Genomic DNA, 27,611 nt, shown 5'->3' on the forward strand with positions numbered 1-27,611 from the left:
TAATAACCTTAGCTCATAGCATTCGACTAAGGTTTTGACTTCACATTACAGTAGACTCCCGTATAACACGGTAGATACGTTCCGTGTTATATGAATCCGTGTTGTACGAGTCACTTAGATTTTACAAATACCTCGTACATGAGCCGTTCACAGCCCAAAGCGATTAACTTACTTGTTATATTTAAAATAACTTTCTTTAGTAATCAGGCTTAAGGCACTACATGACAACAATTTTTATGACCGTTGAATAATAAATGTTTTCTTCCACAATAAAACACAGCTTTTCTGCCTAAACTGTCCGTATATACGCGTGCCGCTGGACGGCGGTCATCCAATCAGCGTCCTCGCTATGCTGGTAGCTCTCAAGTAGGTCCGCTGCTCGTCCGCTATTGGTCCAGTTTCGACCAATCCTGTCAAGACACGAGTCGGCCATGACAATCTGTCTCATTCTTTTACTGTGTTATACAAGCCTGAATTAGCATGTTATACGAACACGATCACAATTTTTCCGCCATGTTATACGAATCCGTTTTATATGAACCCGTGTTATAGGGGGGTCTACTGTATTTGAAAATACAATTGAAATAGAAAACTGAAACCGGAAATGACACAACTTCCGGATTTTTCACTTTTACTTCGACAGAATCTCACCTAAAAGCAAAGTTGAAAATATCAACATTTTCTTTTCTATCATCTTTTCAGCTATGATTTCACCAATAAGAAAACGTTTTATAAGTGACGTCATACGTCAGCAAACTATACTAGTGCTATTATTTAACAAATAGTTTGAATCAATTTTATATAATATCTCATAATTATGATTTTGTTTAAACTATCTTCTACAAAACTTACTTAAAATAAAACTCCGAATCTTGAATCGCAGCTCTTTCTCAGCAATTGTACGTTATAATCTTATTTTAGTTCGTATTTTCAAATTCTCGCCCAAAATCTCTCCAGTCTAAATGTAAAACCCAAAAATCATAAATCCCAAAATTTATGTTTTTTTTTTATATTTTAGTTTTTAACTAAACTAACAGACTATTTGCAAGCAATACGGCATCGAAGCCATAAAAGCATCCTTCATTATGGAAGATTAGCTTTGAAAAGTGCCGAAATGGATGCAATTTTCTGATAGTGCGGAGTTTAGCTAAACAGAAACGAATCTGAAACTGAATCTCTATTTTTCAACTTTCGTTATCATTTTCCGTTTTCAGGTAATATGCAGTTCAGGTCTAATAGTTTTAAGCAGGGTATCCACATGAGCGATTTCGCAGCGCCAAGTCAGCACATAGGGGTGGGTATTCGCGATAGGAGCTCTTCTCGCTTTTAGAAAAGCTCAATTATACAAAAGTCGTGAATTGTGAACATGGATGTGGACCGGACGATTTCAGGAGAGTACAAACCTAAAACTTTTTAGAATAATCTCACTTTAATTGAGTTTTGCTCTGAGTGAGATGTCCTCAATACTGTAGTCCTCAAAACAGTAGATAATTGAAAAAGTTCAAATAAAATATTAAGATATGCACGAAAAAACATGGAGATAAATACTTTATACAAGCTTCAATTCTGTCATAGGAAATAAGTTTTTATGAGTAATAATAATTTTAAATTTGCAATCAACGAAAAATTGTAAAAAGTTGGTTGTGGGGAAACTTAAAAAGTTTGATTTGTAGAAGACCTGCTGAAAATTTGGCAGCATTGAGAGAGAATCACACGGCATTTGAGAAGCAATCGATTCTGGTCGGTCGTTGAACACACTGTTCATCATTGTTTTCAGGTTTTATATCTGCAGAATGGGGACCATATTGAACATCATTAACCTCTTTGTATAGCATAGAGGTCTTGTTCGAGTAAAACGTTTGTTGCTTGCAGCGTCAAAAGTGCCTTAGTGGTGAGTTTTGGTACAAATTTTTACGGAATGTCTTCCTTACGTTCTGAAGTGTTACCAAATCAGATTTGGCTGAATTTTGATAAGTCGTTATGTTTTCATATAGATCTACGATGACTCGGTTTTTGAAAACATAACGATTTATTAAATTAAATTTGTAAATCAACTATCTAACTGCATAAAAAATGAATTTTTGGACTAAAATGATGATAATCTCAATTTTTGCTTTTAATCAATGTTGACGTAACAAAGTGAATTTTGTAATTCCCAATTTTAATTTATTCTCAGACAACCATAGAATATCTAAAAATAGCTAACAAAACATTTTGAATAGTCTTATTACCCAATATCTTTATTAATAGCACATTAATTAAGACTTAAATAGCTGGATGTCCGAACAATGAACGTATCAGTCTGCCTGTGGATCCGGTTTCGGTTTCGGATTCGGTTAGAAATCTTTGAAATTTTCGTGAGTGAGTTGATTCGGATATGTCGGACTGGATCTCTCAACAGTGAGGCCAGAGCTCGATCCGTCATATCCGGAATTCATTTCGGTTTTGGTAAACCTATAATGGATGAGCCTTTTTCCATACCTATAATGGGTATGGGAAAAGGCTTTCTTAATGCTAACATGACGAAAAGAATTAAAAGAGCTGACATTTATATTTAGTAAATCTGAACAAATTTATAATTTCCGGCTATAATGAGTTGAATAAACAGTTGAATAAACAGACTTTTAAGTTTCTTAAAAGTCTGTTTATTCAACTGGTAAATAACGTTGATGAATGAAAACATATTTTTAAAATTCTATATGATGAAAGGTTCGTGTATAAGTGATAAACAAACTAGATTTTACTAGACTATAAAATATTTATTATTAGGCAAAGTTCAAGATCCATTTATTTGTCTCTTTAATCGATTATTTTTTCTTACAGGTTCTTCACGATCACATTGCCTATAGGTACGAAATTCTAGAAGTAATCGGCAAAGGTTCTTTCGGTCAAGTTATAAGAGCTTTGGATCACAAAACAAATAAACAAGTAGCTCTCAAGATTATAAGAAATAAGAAGCGGTACGTGTTTTTTAGCTATCTTTTTAAAATAAATTTTCAATTTCCTGAAAACGAGAAACACACGAATCATATATCTTGTATATGTTAATGCCATTAATGATTGAGTTTAAACTTGGATTTATTAAACTGCATATTTAGTCGATAGATAAACATCTACTATAATATAGCTCACACATTACCATCACATTAACTACTGGATATAATTGAATTAAAGTCAGTCTTATATCTGATATTTATGGGGAAACGTTGAGTATGAAAACTACTATTACGAGACTAGACTTTGTTACTCAAAACAACTTGTTATAGTATGCTGTTAAGTATATAATATTTTTTATTTTATTTAGTAAGTTACTATAGCAACTACATTTGTTTTCCATGAAGCCGTTTTCTATGTCGTGCAGTTAAAATTAAATTTTGAGTTCAGTTGTGTCAAACCGTAGTGCTGCTTAGTTACATGTGAATTTCCGATAGTTGAAGGTTTTCTCGTTGTTTTTTTAGTTGTTTACATACATTTTGTTTGTTGTTTTCTCTATTTTAATAATTTAGCAGATTGCCTTCTCCTTTTTGAAAAGTTGGTATTTAAATATCACATTGACAACTTTTAAAATTTTTTTCAACTTACAGTAAACTAACTTTGCATCTCAAGTTATTCGCCTATGAAAATTGGTACTAATTTGAATTGGAGATAAACTGAAGTGCCTCAAAACTTTTGAGTTGAATACTTCATTAATATATATATATATATATATTAATGAAGTATTCAACTCATATATATATATATATATATTGGATGATTATGTCGCTTGAAATTTAAAATCATACATTTTGAATTTCAAGCGACATAATAAATCGATTTAATTCAGATATTAAAGGGCTTTCTATTTAATACTTAAAGAGAAGATTAATTTACGAGTATTCGTTGGAATTTTACGAGAGTACCGCTATTTAGGGAGGTACTATATCCAAATTTACTGTATTTTACCTTTAACTCGCAGAGATATGTATTTTGTTATTTATATATAGAGTTGACCATCGATTTAACTGACTGGTTGAAGTGATGATGGAATAAGACAACACAACACATGGACGTTCTTCCAAGTAAGAGTGCTTCCCGGAAAACTGGCCCCTATTTAAGTATTACACCTGGTAATCCGAAAATCGATTTCGAATTACCCTCAAAAATAGCCTGAACCCTTTACCGTTCACATTACCACCCCTGATTTAGCTAAAATGATAAACTTTTATGCTTAAAACTCGTGATACGTTTATTATATAAAACATGTGAATATTGAAAGCTAGTCAGTGAAAGCTATACTTGAAAAATAAAAGTCACAAGAAATGTTAATTGCACTAAAATCGCTCATGCAGTAGTTTGCAGTGCATGGGATATTATATACAAAAATATGATATACAAAGAATCAACCTAATTGGAAAAATTTAGGAAAGAATACAATAATTACAAGAGTAAATATTCATTAGGGACACAGAATTGCAGCTTAGTTTTTAATTAATAATATACAACTCATTATTTAACTCGACAAAAGGATAACTCAATAATAAAAACTTAAATTACAGACTCAAAGTGGTGAACATTGTCTTCGTTACATGAATTCAAATAGTTCAAATAGTAATTTATACTCCAACCATTTATTGTCATTTCCACATTTACTGTATAAATAAATCCGATTGATAAGGATTGTTGCTATTGTAAAAATCTCAATTTCGGTGTCCCAGGTTTCAAAGGTAGGCCATCTTACTCGTGTTTATATGTTCTATAATACTAGAAGACAATAAGAAACAAACTGATATTACCCAAAATAAATATGGTCCTTAATAGACAATGATTTTCTTAAGTTTCAGCCAGAATCGGGCTGAAGGAGCGGAACTGATATTGCCATCGGGGTTTATTTTATAGGTATCGAGAGGCTGATTGATTGGAATGTTACATGTACCTGCTCCATGTTTTATTCTGATGGAATGTACAGAACTTAGATTTTTTGAGGAGGTAATTTGAAATCAGCCCCTCGCTAATTGCAGAATAAACTCCAAAGGCAATGTCCACTTCAAGGTACTCCAGGGATAATTCGAGATCGATTCATCCTGCCTCCTGGTAATCTGAACGCGATTTTAAGTTATCGTGTTAGGGTGAAGTGAGGCTAACCTGAAATTGTTATACCGAGACTAATTATCAGTGGTCAATAGTTTTATCTATTCGGCGACTGATGGGCAACTATGGGCAGCTATTGCCGAAAGTCCGTTAAATCTTATGTACCAGTATTTTAAAAACATATGCAAAATGTATTCAAATGTTGCTATATTGTACAAATATGAAAAAATTAGTATAATGTATATTGAATAATTTATACTCATTGGCTCGTTGAACCAAACTTTCGGCTAACTATTCGCGGGGAAAATGTTTCTAAATTTTTTCTTCCTTTTTGTAAGTATTAACACTTTGTGTGTGCATACACGCAAATTGTTAATACAAAAAAAGTTGAAATCGATTAAAACACACAGAATTTCATAAAATAATAATTGTTGTTGTTATTTAAAATTACAATACAAAATAAATATTACAAAATATCAAATTTATGAACGAAAAAGTGAATGTCGAAAAGGATATAAAGATAAATATTTTCTGGCATAATTTTCGATAATTGAATTGAAAGAGAGAGAGAGACGGAAAAAATTGTTACTCGCAAGCTGCATCATAAGATCGAGTTAGTGAATTGACTGATGAAAAATGCTGTAATTTGGCTGCAATTTAAAGAAATTGTAGATCTATAAATTTCCACTGTCGTCTATCTGTTGCCTGTCCTTAATCTCTAGAACGGTGTTAGATATATGATAGTCGAGACCATATTTGGAAAACTTAGAGCAAGAAGCTCCGATTAACTATATATAGTTAATCGTGGAATAGAATTCACGTAAATTCAATTTTTTAAAAGAAATTTTCTCCCGAATGAAGTTACATAGATGATCAACATGACTTTCTTGTTATCAGGAAAAGTATAATGTACAGGGGCAAGACACTACGGATTTGAGATGGAGGACGTACATTTTAAATTGAATAAATTAAGAATATGATTATAGATTGCGGCCCGGTATTATGATGTTGTCACAATAAATAATTGCTAGTTTTTAAAAATAAATGACAATAAGTTTTATATCCTTAAATATAAAAAATATTGTTTGTTAATATTCACAGGCCAATGGCCGAGTGGATAAAAGCACTGAACACTGGTAGTCAGACGAGTCCGCGTGCAGTTTTCCAGGTTTTCTTCACGTAGGAGGTCCTTTCTCCCGGAAGGACTTTCTATGAGAAGGGAAACCCTTGGCAGATCGCGTTATTTTAATCTATCAATCCTATTCATATTTAAATCTAATGTTTAGAGTTAATTTAAATTTTTGTGAGTAATTTAATTTTAATAAAATGATATTATTTATAAAGATTCAAAATAAAAATAAAAAATTGTATAATGCAATTGCCAATTGCCATTATATGAATGTTTTATACAAACATTTGCTTGAAGTCAATCTTGAAAAGTTTAATGGAGAACTTCACGTTATTTTGATTAATCAAAATTTTAACAGGAAAAATAATCAACAGATTTAAGATAAAGAAATCTCTTTTGTCCTCACAATAAATAAATATCTCCAAATCATTTTGGAATAATTTAGATGTTTATCTAAATTAATCCAAAATTAAAACTATTCAATGCCAATCCAGATCTTACATAATTATAGTCTTAATGAACTCTCGAAGTTACTTGGGAGAACATTTAACTGATGCATTAACCTTAGCACTCTCTTTAATACTCTACATTTTTATTATTTAAAATGTACATCTTAATTTTAATATATTTTCATTTAAGATATCAAATATTTAATGGCTCTCGATTTTCTTAACTACTGTAGAAATAAAAACACATTCATAATTCAAATATTTTAAAATATTATCGAATAAAAGAAAAATGCGCTTCTATTTATTTTCGTATTATGAGTGAAACATTTTGGAATAATTTTGAAAATAAAAGGAATACTTCTTAGAAGATTAAGTGTGAAATAAGTCATTAAAGTTGCGGAAATTTTTTGAAATTAATTACATAATCATTATACAGAATACATTATATTCACTATCACTACACTTATAATTACTATACAGAAACCGATAATTAGAATTTATAAATTTATATAAATTAGACTAATTCAAATATTTAATAAACTTTGTGTAGTATTTTTTTTTTGTTTTTGTTTTTGCACGTTTATCCTTAGATTTTTAAAATCAAAATTATATATATAAACGCTATCCTTTTTGATCTGATCTTGGCAAAATTTGATGTGAAAACGAGTATTATATAAAATAATTGTATATTTTAATAATAAATATTATTGAAAAAGTTCTAGATTCTAGTTGGAACGAAACAAATAACATAATTTTTCGTGGAAAACAATGTGAATAATAAGAAATAAGAAAAAAATATATATACATAAAAATCAGGCATGATTTAATAACATTGTAATTAAGATTTCAGAAATTCTTTTGACAGATAATTTAAATTAATTATAGCTGATATTTATAAATAAATTTTAAATGTTATAAGAAAACTGCCATAGGTCGTTATATATTGGAAAGTTTAAATACTAATTTTATGTTTTCAGCTGTATATTTGTGTGAGAATTTTAAGTAACGAGTTAAATAACGAATTTTAAAATTGATATCAAATAATGATAAATTATAGTGGAAAATATGATCACTTATAAAATATGATTGAACCAAAATCTTCGCATCCTTACAGACATGTACGCTATGACAAGCTGGAAAGTTAATTAAAATTATTCAATGCCAATCCAGATCTTACATATAGTCTTAATGAACTCTCGAAGTTACTTGGGAGAACATTTAACTGATGCATTAACCTTAGCACATGTCTCTTCTCTTATCTTGATGATCTTACTGAGTGATTTTTTCTTGTAAAATGTAACAGGACTCATCAACTATTTATTAAACGATTATTAGCACTTCAATAAAATACGATCTCATTGATACATTTTTATAGAAAATTATTTTGATTTTTAGCTCATTCTGCGTAAGGTTTCTTCCTATTTTATAAAATTAAAAAGTTCTAACTACGATAGTCCAATATAATTAATTTTCTCTTAAATATTTATTGTAAATTAATTTTAGGGTATATCTGATAATATTTGCATTGACAGGCGAGAAATAACTTTTGACTAGACTTGGAAAATCGGATTTCAAAAAACTGTCACGACCTTAATTACAATAATAATTAGATTTATCGTTTTATCAGGATAATGTACTCTACGTCAACTTGATGTCATCTTTCAAATTTTATTATGAACGAACGTAAAGAATGATATCAGATGACGTCAAAGAAATACGTTATCTGACAAGACGAAGAGATCTGTTTAATTTGTATTTCGAAAGTGTTTATTTAGTCAAACTTAGAATCTGCTAATATGTAACTTATTTTTAAACTGTTATAGTCATTTTATTGATTCTTTAATCGAATATTTAACATCTCTACGTTCTTGTAAGCTTTGCTATTCGTGTATTTATTAAATAACTAGCAGATACCCGGACGAAAAGTATGATTTATATACCTTGATGTGGCCTAAACTTGGCTGATTTTTTGTTTTTATCACTTGACCTATAAGTTTGCAAAAAATTAGCTAAATTTAGACCACATAAACACAAATATTAAAGTTAAAACCACGTAAAAGCTAAACTTTTACATGGTTTTAATTTTTATATTAATGACTCCGCAACTCAAATTCTAAGACTCCGTGGATCTTTTAAAATATTTTTAAAGTTAATGAATCAAATGCATTATTTGTTTATTTTATAGCTATTTTTAAGCGAGCAGTTATTTCCTTGAATCGGCACTACATCTCAACACGGAAGTTGCCATTTGCCCTTATCACTCATCATTTGCACAACTGACGTTTCATTGAATGATCTAAAAATAAAATATAGTATATATAATTGTTTATTGAAAAACAGTTATAAACAATTATTTATATATTAATTTAATCATTCAGTGAAATAATAATAAAAATAAAACATTAGAGTCTGGTTGCCTCAAATGTGCAAACTTGTCGTAAAAGGTACCAATCAGTTGTGAGGGCTTTGCAAAAAAAAATTTCCTTGTTTAAAGGCTCCACTTTACCAAGGAATTTGGGAAACGGTCTAATAATTCATTAAACTTAAAAATTATGATAAAGTGTGAGGATTAAATCAAAGGTTTTACAAGTTTCATAGTACCCTATACATATTACACATGAGTAACTGAAAATCTTGGTCTGGGTCGGTCAAATGGTTTAAGAGAAAATAAGATAATGAAAGTAGGGAGAGGGGTGGGGTTTCCAAATTTTATGATAAACTAAATGTTCCTCAGGAACCTAAAATTGCCAGAAACTTGGTTCGAATTGGTCAAAGAATTTAAAAGTGAATAGGAGACGGACAAACAAGCAGGCATTCTAAATATATATATATATATACAAAGTTTTTGCACTTTATTTTTTAGCGCTTGAGATTTAAATTTTGTTGACTTTTACACATTGTATTATTAATTTATTTTTTTGTCATATTCTCTATATAGAATTTAAAATTCATTATTATACGATTTAACATATTTTATTTTAAAAAAATAATTAAAAAAAAATTCGAAATATGACGAATCTCTAATCACAACGGATGATTGTACAGTTTAATGGCCTTCAAATATAAGTGACAAAGTATAATGGTGGAATACACATTTTAAAATATATAAATATATAATTATATACAAGATATAGATCTGGAATAATAAATTTAACTTCAGAAATCGATTGTATCTTCTTTTAAAATTTATTAACGGCGATATATTTGTTTTATATTCTAATTCATTATTCTATCAATATAACTGAGTTAACAATTGTTGAATTCATGAAATTTCTCTGTAACTTGTAAACACGAAATTCCATGCGATGACATGAGAGAAATGATATACCGGGTAATTTATAATGAAAGTTCGTAATTAATACACTTCTCAAGACTGACTATTCAAGATAAGCGATTATATTTTTTTACGAAAACCAGAGGAAATTAAGAATCTAGTAACCAGTTATTCAAGTTTTAATCAAACATAAAAACACTACTTTAAAAAAAATCTATTATGAATATTTTCTTATAGGCTATATAATCTGTGTTTTTTGTGAATATATAACGGCAGTAAAAGCTATGCGATGTTTATAGACTGTAGAAAGACTGTTTATCGACTAATTATTATGCCTTTGTGTCCTTTCTATCTTAATTTAAATTTATTTTGTATACTAGTACTTTTTATATATTAACAGGACTTATTGTACTGGAAAATATGGATGCAGATATTTAGTCTTACAGATCAAAAATAATGTTTTTTTTTGTGAACTAAATAAAAAACATTATCTTTGATCTGTAAGACTAAATATCTGCATCCATATTTTCCAGTACAATAAGTCCTGTTAATATATAAAAAGTACTAGTATACAAAATAAATTTAAATTAACTGTTTATCGACATTTATAATCTTTTATATTATTCGTTTATATTAGATGTTATATAAATAGATTAGCTATTACATTCCAGATTTATAAATTATATGTATATACTACATACAGGTACACACACACAAATATTATTTATCTAATACATAATAGTATATTTTCTATGTAGCGTACACACACACATATTGTATATATACATATACACACACATATATACTGTATATATAGATTATACGGAAAATATAAAAGTCAGCGTAAATCAATATCGTTTTTTTTTTTCTTCATTGAAAATACTTATATTATGGATTGTGAACTTTGACATTGTTGTTAATTATATGTCTAAGAGAAGATAACTTAGAATTATATATTTAAAAATTGACGTGTTTTATTGTTACAATTAAACTGTTTAATTGTATTTGAATTACTACTAATATTATTATTATTATTATTATTATTGTGGTGTTGATGGTTCTACACTACACGTAGACCGGTGCCTAGTGCTATGAAAATTAATAAAGAAAAATATATTTCGTCTACATGCTATTCGTGTATATATCTGTATTTAAAAATTTCTTGATTATATGGCATATTTGGTATGGCAGCTTTCTGTAGTATAACGTATGTGCTATTGATATTATTATTTTATCTTTACGTGCTTTTCCGTAAACCCGATAAGTAGTTCGTCTTATTTTCTATAAATGCCTAATGGATAAGATAAATAAGCCTATCGAATTGAATAATCGAACAGTAATTGGGTGATTACACAGATATGACACTCAGATACAATTTTATGCCTTCACTGATTTATTACTGAAATGAAAATAAATATTGCTATTAATTTAATAATATCTAGTTTTATTTCAAATATTTATTTCTTTTTAAGATCGATCTTTAATGTCGTATTTCAAGTATAAACCCCATTTAAACGCATTATTTTATTTTAAAGATAATATCTGTAATAAAGATATACAATAAAACTGTTTCCTTTTTAATACTGTATTTTTATTTAAAAAATTCTCTACCATTAATTTTAGCTATTGAATACGTGTACTGTCAAATTATTTCGTTTCAAACAGAACATCCAATCACTTTTATCATCATTAACAAGATGTAATCATTTTTGTCTGCTAATTTATTACGTCAATGACACAAATCGTCCTGGAAAAAGAAATAACATTTGGATAATCGTCTTTCAAATTTCTGTTGATGGTCTTTCTATTTTTTGTATGTAATACATCCGAAAATTTCTGAAACTTTTTCTTAATTGTCTTTTTGTTAGAGCTTTTCAAGATCTAAATGGTTTTCTTACTTCGAGCCTTATTGTATCTGTCTGTTAATGTTATAGAGAAAGCAGTTTCCTTTACAACATTAACGGATAGATCGTTAAATGAAACGATCACTTATATCTGCTGAAATCAACCATTTAAACTTATAAAAATACACTAATAAAAATTAACATCCAAATATAATTTGTAATGAAATAACAGATGCACTAATAAATATACTTTTGTAAAAAAAAAACCAAATAAATTTCTACGTTTTGTAAATCTAAATTTCAGTAACAAAATATATTTATTATTAGTTATTCTAAAATTCTATAGTATTATGATTACAAAACAAAAGCCAATGGTCTAGTACAGGGATGAGCAACCCGCGGCCCTCGGGCCGCATGCGACCCGCAGTAATATTTTTTGCGGCCCGCGTGGCATAAAATATGAATAAATATATCAATTTCCCAGCTTAATGAGATATTCAACAAAAATTCAAACGTTATTTTCTACAACTTATATTTGTGAAAAGTTTTTTCGCAATGAATTTAGTAAAAATTAAAACAAGAAACCGGCTAACAGACACATCGAAACTAATTTAAAACTAATGGTGACTAATATGTAACCAAATATTTCCGATATATTACGTTTAAATCGGTGCCAGAAGCTATATTAAGTATACATATGCTAATTTATAATTATATATGAATAAAGAATTGTGATTTACCGACAGTTCCCCTCTTTTATCTTTTGTGTGCGGCCCGCGTCAGTTCAAAAGTTTTGAAATGCGGCCCTTACGTAGAAATAGGTTGCCCATCCCTGGTCTAGTAGATAAAACCTTTAAACGCTGGTACTGGTTCGGGTTTTACCAACGGACTGGCCACGGAGTTTTCTGTGTTTCTTACACGTATCTACTATCTCTATCATCCATAGAAAGTTCTCCCAGGAGGCACGTATATAACACCTAAATAGGAAGCAGTTTTCCATAGAAAGTTCTCCCAGGAGGCACGTATATAATCCCTAAATAGGAGGCAGTTTTCCATAGAAAGTTCTCCCAGGAGGCACGTGTCTAACTGTCGTGTCCCACCTATCCTACAACTCCTCTTAGTGCCCACAGGGCGGAAAGAGACAAAAATAAAAAATAAACTGATGTTTTAATTTCTATGAATATATACAATTAGGATTTTATTACCTTTATAATATTTTATATCGGATTTTATAGATAAATATTTATTTTTTAATTTATTAGATAGTGTTTTAATTTTAATTATATGATAACTGAAAGTCTTTGAAATCATAACCAGCGTTTATTTTAAAAAATCTTTATGTAATTTAATAATTATTTTATTTAAATTAATATTTTTTGTTATAAAAGTATTTACATACATTCAGTATGGTTTCAGAAAAATTTCAATGAAACTATCAAGCTCATAATTTAGATTTTCATATAAAATTTTATTACGAAATATTATTACTTTTAAAACTTTACAGCATAAGTGTAAGAAAAATATTCAAATGATTAATACTTAGCTAAAGTAATTTTTTTATGTTTAAATGTACGAAAACAGCACTTCATTTACTGAGATTTGAGTGAGAATTTTACTTTTATGTTTGTTTTTCTGTTCGCTTCGTGGCCTACTGAATAAATGATGAAGTTGATTTAAATTGAAAAAATAAAGTATGATAGACCTCAAGTATGAATTTTTTATTCGATGCATGTGCACGTTTTAAGATACTAGAATAATGTTTCAACATTTTAAGAATGATGCGAGCTTTTCTTTTAGTCTAAAATGATTCTTATATAAATGCCAAGATTTCGATATAATTTATAATATATAAGAAACTGTAAAAAATTAATTTAAATAAACAAAACATATTATTACATCGTCACAATGCTATGCTGCAATTTTTAATCATATTTTTAATTTATTTAATTTAAAATATATGCTCTTTATGTTAGTAGTCTTGCTCCTGCACATCATACTTTTCCTTTAAAAATGGAGTCATGCCAGTCAGCTATCGAACTCCATTAAGGGGAAAAATTTTTAATTGAGATAACGTGACTTTCGTTTCAAACAAGAAGTTTTGTATATAGTTAATTGGGGCCTCCTGCCCAAAGCTTTCCATATCTGGTCTCGGCTTTCGTCTATCTAAGCCTGTTCTCAAGGTAAAAACAGACATAAGAACGGACTCCAGTGGGAATTTATAGGTCTACAATTGCAGCCGAACAATTTACATTTTACTATAAATATTTCACGTGTATTTAAATTACGAAGGAATAAACAATAAATTCAAAAATTTTCGTATCTCAATCACGTCGAGAATTGTAGAACGTAATTACCAGTTCAAATCTATCATCACGTACCTATAACGTCACGAACTAGTCTTATCAAGACTGGAAAAGTGCCATTAAACACCCGTGTCCAATGATTAATTAAATGAACTTGTACTTGAGACGTATAATTACTAGCAACTGATTTAATTTTATCTATATAAAATAGCTTCTGAAAATAATACGGATGTGTTAATTGATGATACTGTCTCGAAATTATGTTAGATATTGTAGATTATTTAATTTTCAATTTAAAAAATATTAATATTAATCGTACCAAATTAAAAAAATATATTTTTAAAAGTTATATTTATTAATCGGGGTCTCCTGCTCCTGAGGTTTTCATATCTGGTCTCGGCTTTCATCTATCTAACATCGTTCTTGAGATTAAGGAAGAACCGGCAGATACTGAGAATTTATAGGCCTACAATTTTTTCAAACTGCAGTCCATTGATGGCTAAAACATCGTACAAAAGTGGCTTCTTCATCTATACAAATTCTTTACAGTATTTCACAAGTATGGGCGTTGATTAAAACTAAGTTCTCTCTCTCTATGTCTATATATATATATATATATATATATGTAATTAGTTTAGAAGATGTAGAATAATGTGTCTAGTTTTAAATAGTGTGAAATAATTTATTCCAATCATACATGTCTATTTTTTAAAATAAAATCAGCATTTAAAGTGACAACTTTTTCTAAATTTCTTTGATCTATTCTAATGCAGTAACTCTTGAACTTTGGAGTTTGATGAAAAGCGTTGAGCTTTTAAAACCTTTAATTTTGAGAACAATCAGAAGTGTAATGTTGAGAAATCTGAAGCTGTAAGAAAAATGTGGAATATAACTTCAGGTTTTTAAGCTTCTCTATTTTCTTAATGCGGCGCGGTTTTGTATTAACATACAAAAATTAGTGCAAAATCAGGCGTAATCTGATTTCTGCGCCTTCCCAAAATTAAAAGAGGTGTTGAGAGGTCAACCTTTCGCTATCCGAATAAAATAATCGAGTAATCGAGTGCCAAAGTTTAAGCCGCTTTACCGAGACAGAAACTCTTAGAATATGCAGTTTCATAGAAAGGACTTGCTATAGTTTCTATGGTATGCTCTTTATTACTGCTTAAATTTAATATCGAGTTATAAACATGCGAAGGGAACAAACAGAGAAAAACCAGTTTTTCAGACACGGAATGAAAACTTGAATTAAACGTTTGGAAAAATATGTCACTCTGAATAATTATTATATTGAAAAATGGATACGTTAGATTAAACTTAATAATTTTAACCATTTAAAATTGGTCATATTAAGTTATTCTATCTCTTCACAAATTAATTTTCTAAAAATACAAACTTTATTATATCAACCAACCCTTTATTTGCAAATATTCTATTGTATTCAATGTTGAAGAGTTTAACATTAAATTCTAATTTTTATCCTATTTCTATTTTTAATTCTATTTTTTAAAAATATTCGTTTATATTTTTATTTAATTTTTCTTCTTTGAAAAAGATGATATTTTTACGAAATAATTTGAATTTTATGTAAATGCATGGAATGTTTTGATTTTAATTGATGAAATAAAAATATTTGAATGCTCTGAATGTGTACTTTACACTCACATACTAACCTGTTTTATGGCATAATTTAGAATAAACTAAAACAAACAGATCAATTTTTTGAATATGACAAATTCAATGGAATAGATAACTATCGAGTTGTTAATTGGAGCTACCCATAATTATTACAAGTAAAATTCTTATTTGAAAAAAAATATGAGCTAACACTTGTTTATTTGAGAAGAATTATTTCGAAGAATACATAGACAATTTTTTTCTGGCCATTTTTTAAAGTTGAAATTCGTCTCCCTAATCTACGAGCGAAAATACAGATAATCTGAAAACAGACGTATCTGACAGAAAAAAAAGAATGTCAAACAAATTTTATAGCATTCAGAATACTCCTTCCTTTTTATAGAGTTTCTTATCTCTCGATGGCTATAGAAATTCTGTGAACAGGAACTCTAAGAATATGCAGTTGCATAAGATTTGTTGTGGTTTACAGAGAATGCTCTATATTACTGCATAAATTTAATATTAAGTTATAAAGATGCCAACAAAATTTAATTTACATATTAAAATTTAACGAACGAGTTTTAATTATGCTTAATAACCTATGAGTGTTTTGATTTTTGTAAAGTTTTTAAAAAATTTTTTATCCTTACTTTTATCTTTGAAACGAATTCACATTTCTGAATTTTTAAAGTAAAATAAAATAGCAATTTTTTATTTTACTTTCTACAAACTTATTCGAAAAGCATCAATAATTTTTATAGTATTCGATACTTATATTAATATCACTTAAATGTTTAGAAGCTTATTAAAAATAGGATTCAATTATGGTTTTGATAAAGTTTATAATGTTTTATTAATATAAAATTCTAATATTTCTTCGTAAGATAACATTTTCTTTTAATTGAGCTGCAGTTTTCAAATTGCAGACATATACATTCCTATTGTCGTCCGCTGCCTGTATTTTGTTAATTTTGTGAATGGAATTAGATAGCTGAAAATCGAGACCAGGTATGGAAATTTTAGGAGGTTCGACTAACTATATACGAACTTAGGTCTCGTAACTTTCGGAAGTTACGTGATCGCAATTAAAAATTTCTCCAGTACGAAAGTAGATAGATGATCGGCATGACTCGATTGTTATTGATCGAGGAGGAGAAGTATGATGTACAGGGGCAAGACACCACGAAAATTTAGACCAGACATAGAAAGCTTAGGACCGGAGATCCCGATTAACTATACAAAAACTTTCGGTATGAACCGGAAGTCAAGTGATTTTTAATTAAAAGACGATTAAAAATTGCAGCCAGATATTGTGATGTCACAATAAATACGTAGTAATTGTTTTTAAATTTCACTCTAATTTTTTTAATTCGATTTTTCTATTTAAGAAAATACTATTTGGTTAATTTCCTTTTTTCAGTTAATTATTCTGCTCCTTATATCTACTTTTTCTGTAATTTTATATTCATTCGACAAAAATTTTTGCACACAGATTGAAGCTTATCGAGTTTTGGAGCTAAATTTCTAAGGATCAATAAGTTTAATCATAAATTTTGATTCCATTGGAAATCTCGCTGTTACTCGGATTAGTTCAAGAGTCCAATGTTAACTCGAGGAAAAAAAATTAAATTAGAATTGAAAATAAAGACAATTAAAACGAATGTGGAAAACAGGAATAGTTTACACTAAAACCTACAATAGCATCGATCTTTCTTTTTAGGCTTGTCAATAAGTTTGATAAATTCCCTGTGTTTGTGAAGTATTACAAAAAACAAAAGATGTCTTCTTTATTTGCCGCCATGTTACTAGAACACATTTGATGCATTCAAGCGTTGAATTTACACTCTTTACGCTAATCACGATTTACATAAACATACGTATAACAATTAGGGCAAAGAACGTAAGTTCAACAGCTGAACGCATTGAGTGTGTTCCAGTAGTTGTGAAAGACGAATAACTCGTTATATTCAGGACTTCTCAAACACTGCAACATTTATTAAAACGGCTGACAAGTCGAAAGTAATTTTAATATATCTTTTAAAAAATTTTAAAAACTATTATTATTCATATTTTTCGAGATTGGTTTTGCGGGATGGTCGGGTAACCTCACCCCACCATATGTATCATTACAGTGCATTTACACACACACATACACATACACATCATTATTAAATTCTATATTTGGTCACGTTTATACGGTTTCGGGGTGGGAATGAGGTCACCATGTAAAACATTGAAATGTCCCTCAAAGTTTCAACTTTCTGTTTTAATTAGAAGTGGGTGAAATTTGAATTACAAGATTTGAGCACGGCACAAAGCAAGTTAAATAAAAACATTTAAAAAGATAAATCGTCGTCATTAAAGGTTTTAGTGTGTTTCAACATTTGTCTTCATTTTAAATCTTAATTTAAGACTTTTTAAAAATTTACGTCCGTAAATCTTAATTTTTATTAATTAATTTTATTTCGTTTCTCGTTGATTTAGAACTACAAATAGCCTATACAAATTTATAGATTATTTTGTTATTAAAATAATCTATAAATAAGAGCTTATTCAAGATTCTAATTCATGTTATTTCTAGTTCGATTCTGGAGCTTATTTTCGGTATCCAATGGCAACAAGGGGCTTACGCTCTACATTTGAACACCAAACTGTGTGTAAGCGTATAAGAGACCATCATCGAATGTTTTTATGTTTGATATGAATGTGGAACGTAAGCCTCTCCTTGTTGCCGCTCCTGATATTGATTCTCGTCATGCGCAATTGATTTTTTTAGGTCGGCATTTCTCTTCTACCATTCATGGTATGCGATCAATTATATCCCGTGTTTGATTATATTTCTCCTCACATTGTGAGGAGAAATATAATCAAACACAGTTTTGCTCTATGCTATGATTTAAAAATCTAAAATTGAGAATTTCTGTACCTAGCTTACATAAAGATTTTCTATTCAATTTAATTTGGTAGGAATTCCCATTCTAGTTTTCTCTGAGTAATTCTAGAAAATTATTGACAAATAAAACAATCTTCACTCCCTCAGCAGATTACTTACAACAATACTCAAACACCAAAACACTTGCTGAGCTTACTGCTATCTTTAATTTCTAACGTTTTCAACCTAATTTTTATAGGTCATCTTCAGGAAAAATTTATTACATTTCCACATTCGAACATAAAGCTCTCGAATGCTCGCGATATTTAAAATTTTCGAATCTTTAAAAAATTTTTAACGGTTTAAATAATAAAGGATTAAATAATAAATATTAAACCAACCACAAACAAATTATTAATACACTAATAATCAACAAACATAAAAATAAATAAATCTACTTTCGAAGCAATATTTATTAAACTAGTTAAAGCTGCCATGTCTTTTCTGCGGGTTTTCTAATTTCATTTCTTTTTCTATTATGTATTTCCAGGCCGTTGGGAGAGTATTGGCGTCTTTTGCATTTAAACACTTGTCTTCTACCTTACTCTTATATATTTCTACTTTTTCCATCCCTAACGCAATCGTCGGAGAATGGACCGTCTTGACTATTCTCGCTTCATCCCATTTTACGTTCGCTCCTTCTGTTTGTCCCATGATCGCCAAAATGGTGTTATTATGCCCTTTTTTTAACATCATATTTGTGTTCCTTTATACGCGTTGCCAAATTTCTTCTAGTGACTCCAACATAATCTTTTGTCACTCCTAATTGCTTATTCTGAAAGGAAATTTTATAAACTCCCGCCTTATCTTGCATTCTCATTATGTCCTTATCATTTCTAAGCAATCTGTAGATGCTTGGTGCTCTTTTATATATCATTTTTGTGTTTTTATATTTACATAACTCTTCCATCACTTCTTTCATTTTCCTGTCGTATGTGAACTTGCCGATCCGATCCTCTCTATTAAATCCTCTGTCACTATGCTGTTTGTAACTCTTAAGCAATCCTTCTATTACGTTCGCTTTATATCCTAACTGCTTTGCCACTTTTTTAATTTTGCTAATCTCCTTAATTTGATCTTGTACGTTGGTGCAATATACAAACGCCCTTTTAATAAGCGCCTTAAACGCTGACATCTTATACTTGAACGGATCATTTGACCATGCTGGTATATATAGTGGCGCAAGCGTGGGTTTTAAATACACTGATGTTTGTATAATGCCCCTTCTAAACCTGATATTTATGTCCAGAAAATGGAGCTGTGTATGGCTTTTTTGCTCTGTCCTTAGCTTTAACCCATGAGGGTTGTCATTCATGGTAATTAAAATTTGAAACTTTTTATACGATTATCAATCAATTATACAATATTATAAATATTATTCGATATTGAATACCCATGCAATAACTAAAGCTACATTAACTGACTGACACACTTATTGACATGAAATGTTTGAATGGAAGCAGGCTTTTTAACTAAAAAACTAAATGATTCAATATGTTACAACAGAACTCTGCAGATAAGGGTGCATGGCTCCAATTTAGGGGCTTTAATAAAATTTAAAAAAATAAACAATAAAAATTTAATATTTAATATATTTATTGATTTTTTCTTGTATCAATACAGGCAAAGAGATCCTTTCGCTCCATTACACTGTTTTCTTTCTCTTACTATACACTATTTATTATTATCATCATCAGTTTATTATTATTCATTGGGAATTTCTTCCCTATTACAAGGGGGGTAACATTTGCATTTTTTACTTGTGTTTTACTTTACAATACTTTGTGATTTTTAGTTTACACCTATTTTCCACCGATACATTCCATACATTTCTAATTTGATTCTTACAATTTTTTTTGTCATATTTCATTAATAATGGCATATTTTAATGCTTCGTTAATGTTCGTTTGTTTTGTTATTATAAATGTCGATTATTTTACTAAAATAGTTATAAATTTTATATGAGTCCTTTTTAGTCATTTTATTGAAGTTTTTTAACGATTCTATTAGCGAGTTGCTTTTACAAATTCGAGCCATGTCATAGTGATAACGAATATCGTTTAATTTTGGACATTCTAATATTAAATGATAAGGTGATAAATCGTCAGCGTTACATAAGAAACATTTTGTTGATAAGTTTTTAATTTATTATGCCATAGCTGTTTATTTTTTTGAAATTTACTTTGCTTAATATTTTCATGGTATAGAGCAATCAAATTGTTGTCACTATTGAATTTGACTCTGTAATAAAATTTAATAATGCGTTTTAATATAAACGGGAAGGACTATTATACACCATCTATTATTAAAATTTTTTAAATAAATAGATTAAATAACTGTAACTAATATATATAAAACTGATGGCGTTTACTTAAAAATTGTTATAAAGTACAGAAATATGCGTTTAATCCTGGTGTTTTGAGAAGTGACGCAGAAACCCTTGTATTGTACTGCACATATAAAAAAATTGTATTGTAGATTCAAATTGTATATTTGGATTTTTTTTTCTTTCAATTAAGAAAAATCTCCTATGATCCAGGAAAACTATTTGTTGCTTAAAGAACTTAATCATAACTATACTATGGTTACTCTATGAATATATGGATGTTCTAAATTTCCAATCTCTTTCTTACTCAAGTTATTCTATCTACATTTTAAAAATATTTGTGTTCTACGTTGTTTTAATATAGAATATTTGGTTCTTATATTTTATATTAAAAAGAATTAAAATCGTAACTATGTGAAAGTATCAAATTAATTTGATATTAGTTTTTATTTTTGATTTTACATAGTACTGTATGATATTGGTTAGTATTATTCTGATTTTTACTACTTTTAAGAAAATTTGGTTAAAACCGGGCTATTTTTAAATAAAGATAGTGAGATGAGTCTTATTTGAGCATTAGTTATTAAGTACAGTAGGCCTCGATTTAACGGAATAATTGGGAAACGGGGTGTCTACTATTGCCAAAAGTTTGTTAAATCGAATGTATTTTAAAAACGTATATTAATAACAACGTACAATGCACAAGATGTATTAAAATGTTATAACGTATGAAAAAGAAGACATTATAATGTACTGTACAATGAGTAATTTATTCTCATTATAATTCGCCTTTTTAGCGTTGTCTTTTCGCAAATAATAAAAAGGTTCCAAATTTCTTCTTTACGGTAAAAATTTTTCGTTCGTTAAATCGAGGTGCCGTGATACGAAATTGTATTTACATTAATTATGATGATAATTTATTTGAATTTTAATATATTTATGTTTATTTTAAGTTATTTTTAACAAAAAGTCTATGTTGTTTTCCATTATTATATTCATCTGGTGCTCTCGAGCAGAAGTAACAAAGCATTTCGATTTTTCTTGGTTTCAAAGAAAATATTTATTTTATTTTTGAGAGATATTTTTCAACAAAGACTTTTGGATTTATATTTTTGGAAAAGTTATTGCTATTTCACGAGGACAATGTTTAACAAAGAAAATTATTATCTAAATTTAATTTAAAATTATTAATTCATTACAGAAATAAATAATTTTATTAATTAAATGACACGGATATTTCATAAAGTCATTGCTATATCATTTTGTATTTTGTCATCATATAATATTAATTTGGTTTATAAGATTGAAGCACCAAACGGTTAATAAATTTCTGCATTGTAATTACTCAATAACTATTTTTGAATTAAGTTTAGGTAATTGTTTATTACGTTTATCTTGACCTTTGGCGTCCTTTTCCCGCATCTCGGATTTTTCTGCTGATTATTATCAAGTTATAACGGAAATTTCAAGTTTAAAAGTTGATTGGCGAATGTAAATATTTAAACGCTTGCCATATTTGATGGGCGTAATGTTTGTTTTCGGTTTCTGTAGTAACCGTTGATGAAATAAATTAATATGTGTAATTTTTTACGTTTCAAAAGTTACAATAAATTACATTCTATTGAGGCAGAATGGTAGGGCATAATGATTAAAAATATATAAAATAATAAAACTATTAGAAAGATAATTTAGTGGTAAAACCTTTTTGTAGTTATTTTGACCTATTGCTAAAAATAAGTAATTAAAGTCGGTTTATATTCTTCCAAACAGTTCTATAGATTTGTAACACAACGCTATAAGTCTACAATAAAAATAAAAATCTCAAAGTCATTTTATATAAGTTTGTTTAACACCAAACGCTATTATTGAATAACCTTATACAGAACCTTATACATATACAGTCAAACCTGTCTATAACGGAATCTGTATATAGCGAAAACCTGTCATTAACGGAAAATTTCTTCGGTTCCTTGAATTTTTTGCAGAAAGTAATGTAAATTAACCCGTATATAGCGGAACCCGTCCAACGCGGAACCGGAAAGAAAAATCGGGTCGTATAACCGAAAAATCGGTCTCTTTATCCTATTTAGCACAAATTTAACGAGATATTTATAAACCTAGCATGTATAAATCATAACAAAGTCAAAAATACACACACCGATTAGAGAATAGCAAAATATGACTACTGTATTACATTAATTTTATTCAAATTTAAACGGAAAGTTTTTGTGTATTTTTATTAACTGCTGTTTTTACTTAGTATAAATATGTGATGTAATTATAAGTTGTGACATTTAACACATTATTCCTGATGTAAGATTGCATTCTTTGTTTTGTAGCTTATTTTTACATCACATTTCATTTGAATAAAATCAAGTCGAAATGTCTGCAGATAAAATGCACATCCGGCACATTATGCATGCTTTTTAAGTTTCGTAAAGGGTATTACGCTAAGGGGTATTACGTAAAGGGTATTATGCATGCTTTTTAAGTTTCGTACCGTGTAGGGGGAAGATGCTGTAAACTCCGAATTTGCAACAAATCTTAGTGTGTCACAGATAAGTATTGTTGAAACATTACATCCACTTGAAATGGTTGTAAAACATGCAGATGATTGTGTTCCGCACGCAGTTTTTTTACCGCTTATAAAAAAATCGAACTGAATTGAGTATAGTTTTATCTGTGATTCTTCATTAATGCGATTTTGATATACGTGGTAACATCGAGAAATTTATTAATCGCATTAATCAAGTGATACCTATAGAAGGGAACCTGTATATAGCGGAAATCTATCTACTCCAGAAGAGTTGTTCGATCCCTTAGTGTTCCGTTATGTACAGGTTTGACTGTAGTTTGTTTAAACTTTGAAAATGTACTTATGCTGTTTATATTAACTTGATTGTTCAGATTTTCAAAATTTTATAATATTACAAGAAATATAAAATAATCTCTCCTATTTTACAATTTATATTGATATATATTGATATACATATCAACTTATGTTTCTAATAAATGTAAAGTTAAGAAAAATATTGTACAATATTAAGATTAATGTATCAATATATAAACCTATGTAACTAATACAGTAAGCGTCAAAATCCTCCGAAAGTTCGTACGTACTATAGAAAAATATCAAAAACTATTCGACATGCGAAAGGAAAAGGAAATAAATCAACTGCAAGGTTATTACAATATTCACATAATAGCATAAAATTAAAATAATTTTCATATTTTTAAAATATCGATGGTACATAAAATCTGCTTGTTGCATTGGGAGGATTTTGACGCATAAAATAACTTCTTATAACATCAACGTTAAACAATGTAATTTCGTGCATATTAACGAGATATGAGCTGCTGCTTGATATGCGTCATCATGTAAAAGCTTTCTAGTAAGAAGAACCTTCGTATTGTAGCCTGCCAAAAAAAGTTTTTTTGTTGAGAAAACAACATTAGAAATTGGTGTTAGGCGTTGGAATGTATCCAGAATAAAAAGTAGTGAGCTACCATATCACGAAAATTTAAGAGCTGGCAGAAAGAAAATGTTGAGCGGCAAAACAGAAGGGGACTGCGTGCGTTTGATAACGAGTGGACGTTGCGATACATTACCACAAGTAATGAGGGAATTGAAACCTGGCTTGGGAATAGAAGTGAGTACTTCAACTATCCGCAGATGCCTAAAACGTAACAATTTGAAAGCCCAAGAAGCCTAAACTTAGCAACTTAGATAAACAGAAAACGTCTTAATTTTGCCAAACGCTATAAAGACTGGACTTTAAAAGATTTATGGTCAGATGAATCCAAAATTAAAAAAGTTTGTTTAGATGGGCGAAAATGGGTATAGACTACATCGATGAAGACTATAACCGAGCGGGAAGTGCAAACAACAATGAAATTTGGTGGTCTTATGTTAGTCTTATGGTCTGGGGTTCTATTACATATTTTGAGCCTGGAATGCTATGTTCTATATTTAATAGAATGGATAGCGTTATTTACATGAGATACTATTCGTTATAATCTGTTGATTATTACCACATTGATAGGAGCTCTTTCATTTATCAGAGAGATATGATCCAAAACATACATCTAGGAGGGCAATGTCATGGCTTCAGGATCAAAATATTAGCCTGCTTGAGTGGCAGCCTCAATCCCCCCGATCTCAACCCAATTGAACACATCTGGTCCCTTCTTAAACGTCGCTTGTCTGACTTTGCAGCTCTGCCTGAAAGCATCCATCAATTATGGGAACGTGTACAAGATGAGTGGATGGACAAAATAACGTTGCACAATTGCAGGAATATTATTAATTCTAAGCCCGGTTGCATTAGGAATGTTTAAAAGGACAGACTTGTTTTCCATGAATAGCATAAGTTGAGTATCGTATTTTATCCTTCATCAATTGATAAATCTGAGGCTGACAATAAAATCATAAGGCTATGTTAATTCCACAAGTAAATATGTAAATTTGCAATGCTTGCACGTAAAATTATATAAATAAAAAAGTTTTTGATATCAGTTTATTTTTAATTAACTTTATTTATATAACAGTTTTCAGAATATTAATAAAAATTCCGTTTTTAATTAATTTTATATTATAAGCAGTAGCAGCATGTAGTAGTATTTCTGTCAAAATTAACAAATATATCAAAATTTTGTATTTATATTTGACTAATTATTTGATAATTTTAAATCTGGTTATATGTAACTTGTGAAAACTATTAAATCGGGATCCTGAGTAATTCCATTGTGTGTTAATAAATTTCCTAAATGGAGGGAAACCTTCATTTAGGAAATTTATTCGATTGAAAGATCAAGCCGACCAATAGTTTACTTTAAAACACTAATTGGACAGTTAAATTGTATATCCTGTTTGGCAATGGTTTCCTTTATTTACGCGGAATTTTAAATCACTCGATTTTGTGATGGATGAACGTACAGTACTTGCGCACAGAAAACCTATTTTGTAAATTACTGTGAAAACTTTATAATAACAGAATATTCTTAAGTTCAAAAGTAATTTAAAGATGTAATTAGAAAGTGTCAATTATTCTTTGTAATATAAACTTTTGAATATTCGGTGAAAAACGTAATTAATGTGTTCTGATCTTTTGTAAGAAAATAATATCAATAATCAAAAATGATATCAACATTACCATCATGATTTATATACGTATGGTTTATGATTTATGATTTATGATCATGATGATTTATATAGGCAAATGGAATAGCCCATAACAGTGGTATTCAATCTATGAGTCGCGACCCCATTTGCGGTCGCAGAAAATTACCTTGGGGTCGCACTATTAAAATGTTTGAATACTATTGGCCTATAAGAATAGAACTTTCCTAGAGCTGAATAAATGGAATATAATGAATTGCATAAATATAAAAATTTAGATGATTTTTTCAGAGCTACTTTACTATTGTTCTTCATTTTGGACCATTTATATAAAATATATGCATAGTCTACTATAAATTGCAAACCGATACACATACATATCTATGTTCATATGTTTCCAACAAACATGTCTACTACGTATATCTGCCAAGCACTTGTTTATTTTAGCGTTCATAATATCTATCTTGTAATATCATTATAGTTACATAATATATATACAGTACAGTCGAACTCCATTATTATGTTATTGGTTTACGAGAAGTCCGCGTTAATGCGAAGGAGAATAGGCATTTCAAATAAACGAGTTCTGTTAGTACAAAGTGCTAATTTTTAAATCTCTCCGATTTTGTATTATCGGGATTTGACTGTATACAGCTAATATTTACAGTCTTAAAATTATTGAGCTGCAATTTGAAAAAATTGTAGACCAATAGATTCCCACTGCTATCTGTTCTTCCTTAATTTCGAGAACGGTATTATCTACAAATAAGTGTTTAAGTACAGTAATTAGTGAATTTCTATTTTATTTAAGTCATAAATCAGGATAAAAATAAAATTTAGGACAATTTTTTCAGATTTATCATTGAAAACAATATTTAATTTAGTAATTACTAAATATTAAAGAAAATTACGAAACGAGTACATTTGTTACTACGATGTTATATTTTTGCCTTGTTTGTAGCATGTTTATAAGTCAGCTTTTCCTCCAGTGCCATTTACAAAAAGCAAATAAAGAAATCAATATGACATTATATCTCTTGTGCGGTTGCAAATTAGTGCACTACATTTCAGAGATCAGCAATTAATCAATAATAATAAATTATATTATTCATAATTATATAAAGCTATTATTCTTTGTAATTAAAATGTAAAATATCCACTAGGGAGATGTGGATAGTGCCACTAAACACTAGTAGTTGGTCGCGGTTCCCGCCTGACAAACGGACTGTCCATGTGGAATTCTCCGGATTTTCTTCACATGTCTAAAACCTAAATAGAAACCTATTTCCATAAAAAGTCCTCTCGAGAGGCATCTCTCTTGGCAGTCGCCTATATCTTGCGTTTCTGTACTTTACCACTCCAAACCTAAGACATAAAAATTGACTATCAAACACATTGAAAAATATTTGCGGGACAGACTATCCCCGAGAAATGCCTGGAGTTTTTGACTGTCCGGAATCGATCCCAGGTTCCCTGGTGCGGTAGGCTGACGCCTTAACAGCTTCGGTCATCCGGCCAGCTTTATTTGAGGCTCTCATTGCCTCATTTCTAAAA

General features: G+C 29.3%; 1 protein-coding gene across 2 annotated transcripts in view; it reads left to right on the plus strand.

The window, feature by feature from the left end:
- Nucleotides 1-27,611, plus strand: part of LOC136978028 (dual specificity tyrosine-phosphorylation-regulated kinase 4-like) — a 69,847-nt gene that overhangs the window by 19,516 nt on the left and 22,720 nt on the right. For both annotated transcript variants that reach the window (XM_067273670.1, XM_067273672.1), the window contains exon 4: nucleotides 2,824-2,960. In XM_067273670.1, coding sequence (XP_067129771.1) covers nucleotides 2,824-2,960 — 137 coding nt within the window. The remainder of the gene's footprint in view (nucleotides 1-2,823; nucleotides 2,961-27,611) is intronic.

This window comes from Centruroides vittatus, unplaced genomic scaffold (assembly GCF_030686945.1).
Source record: "Centruroides vittatus isolate TY-2023 unplaced genomic scaffold, ASM3068694v2 contig_484, whole genome shotgun sequence".
NCBI classification, from domain to species: domain Eukaryota; kingdom Metazoa; phylum Arthropoda; class Arachnida; order Scorpiones; family Buthidae; genus Centruroides; species Centruroides vittatus.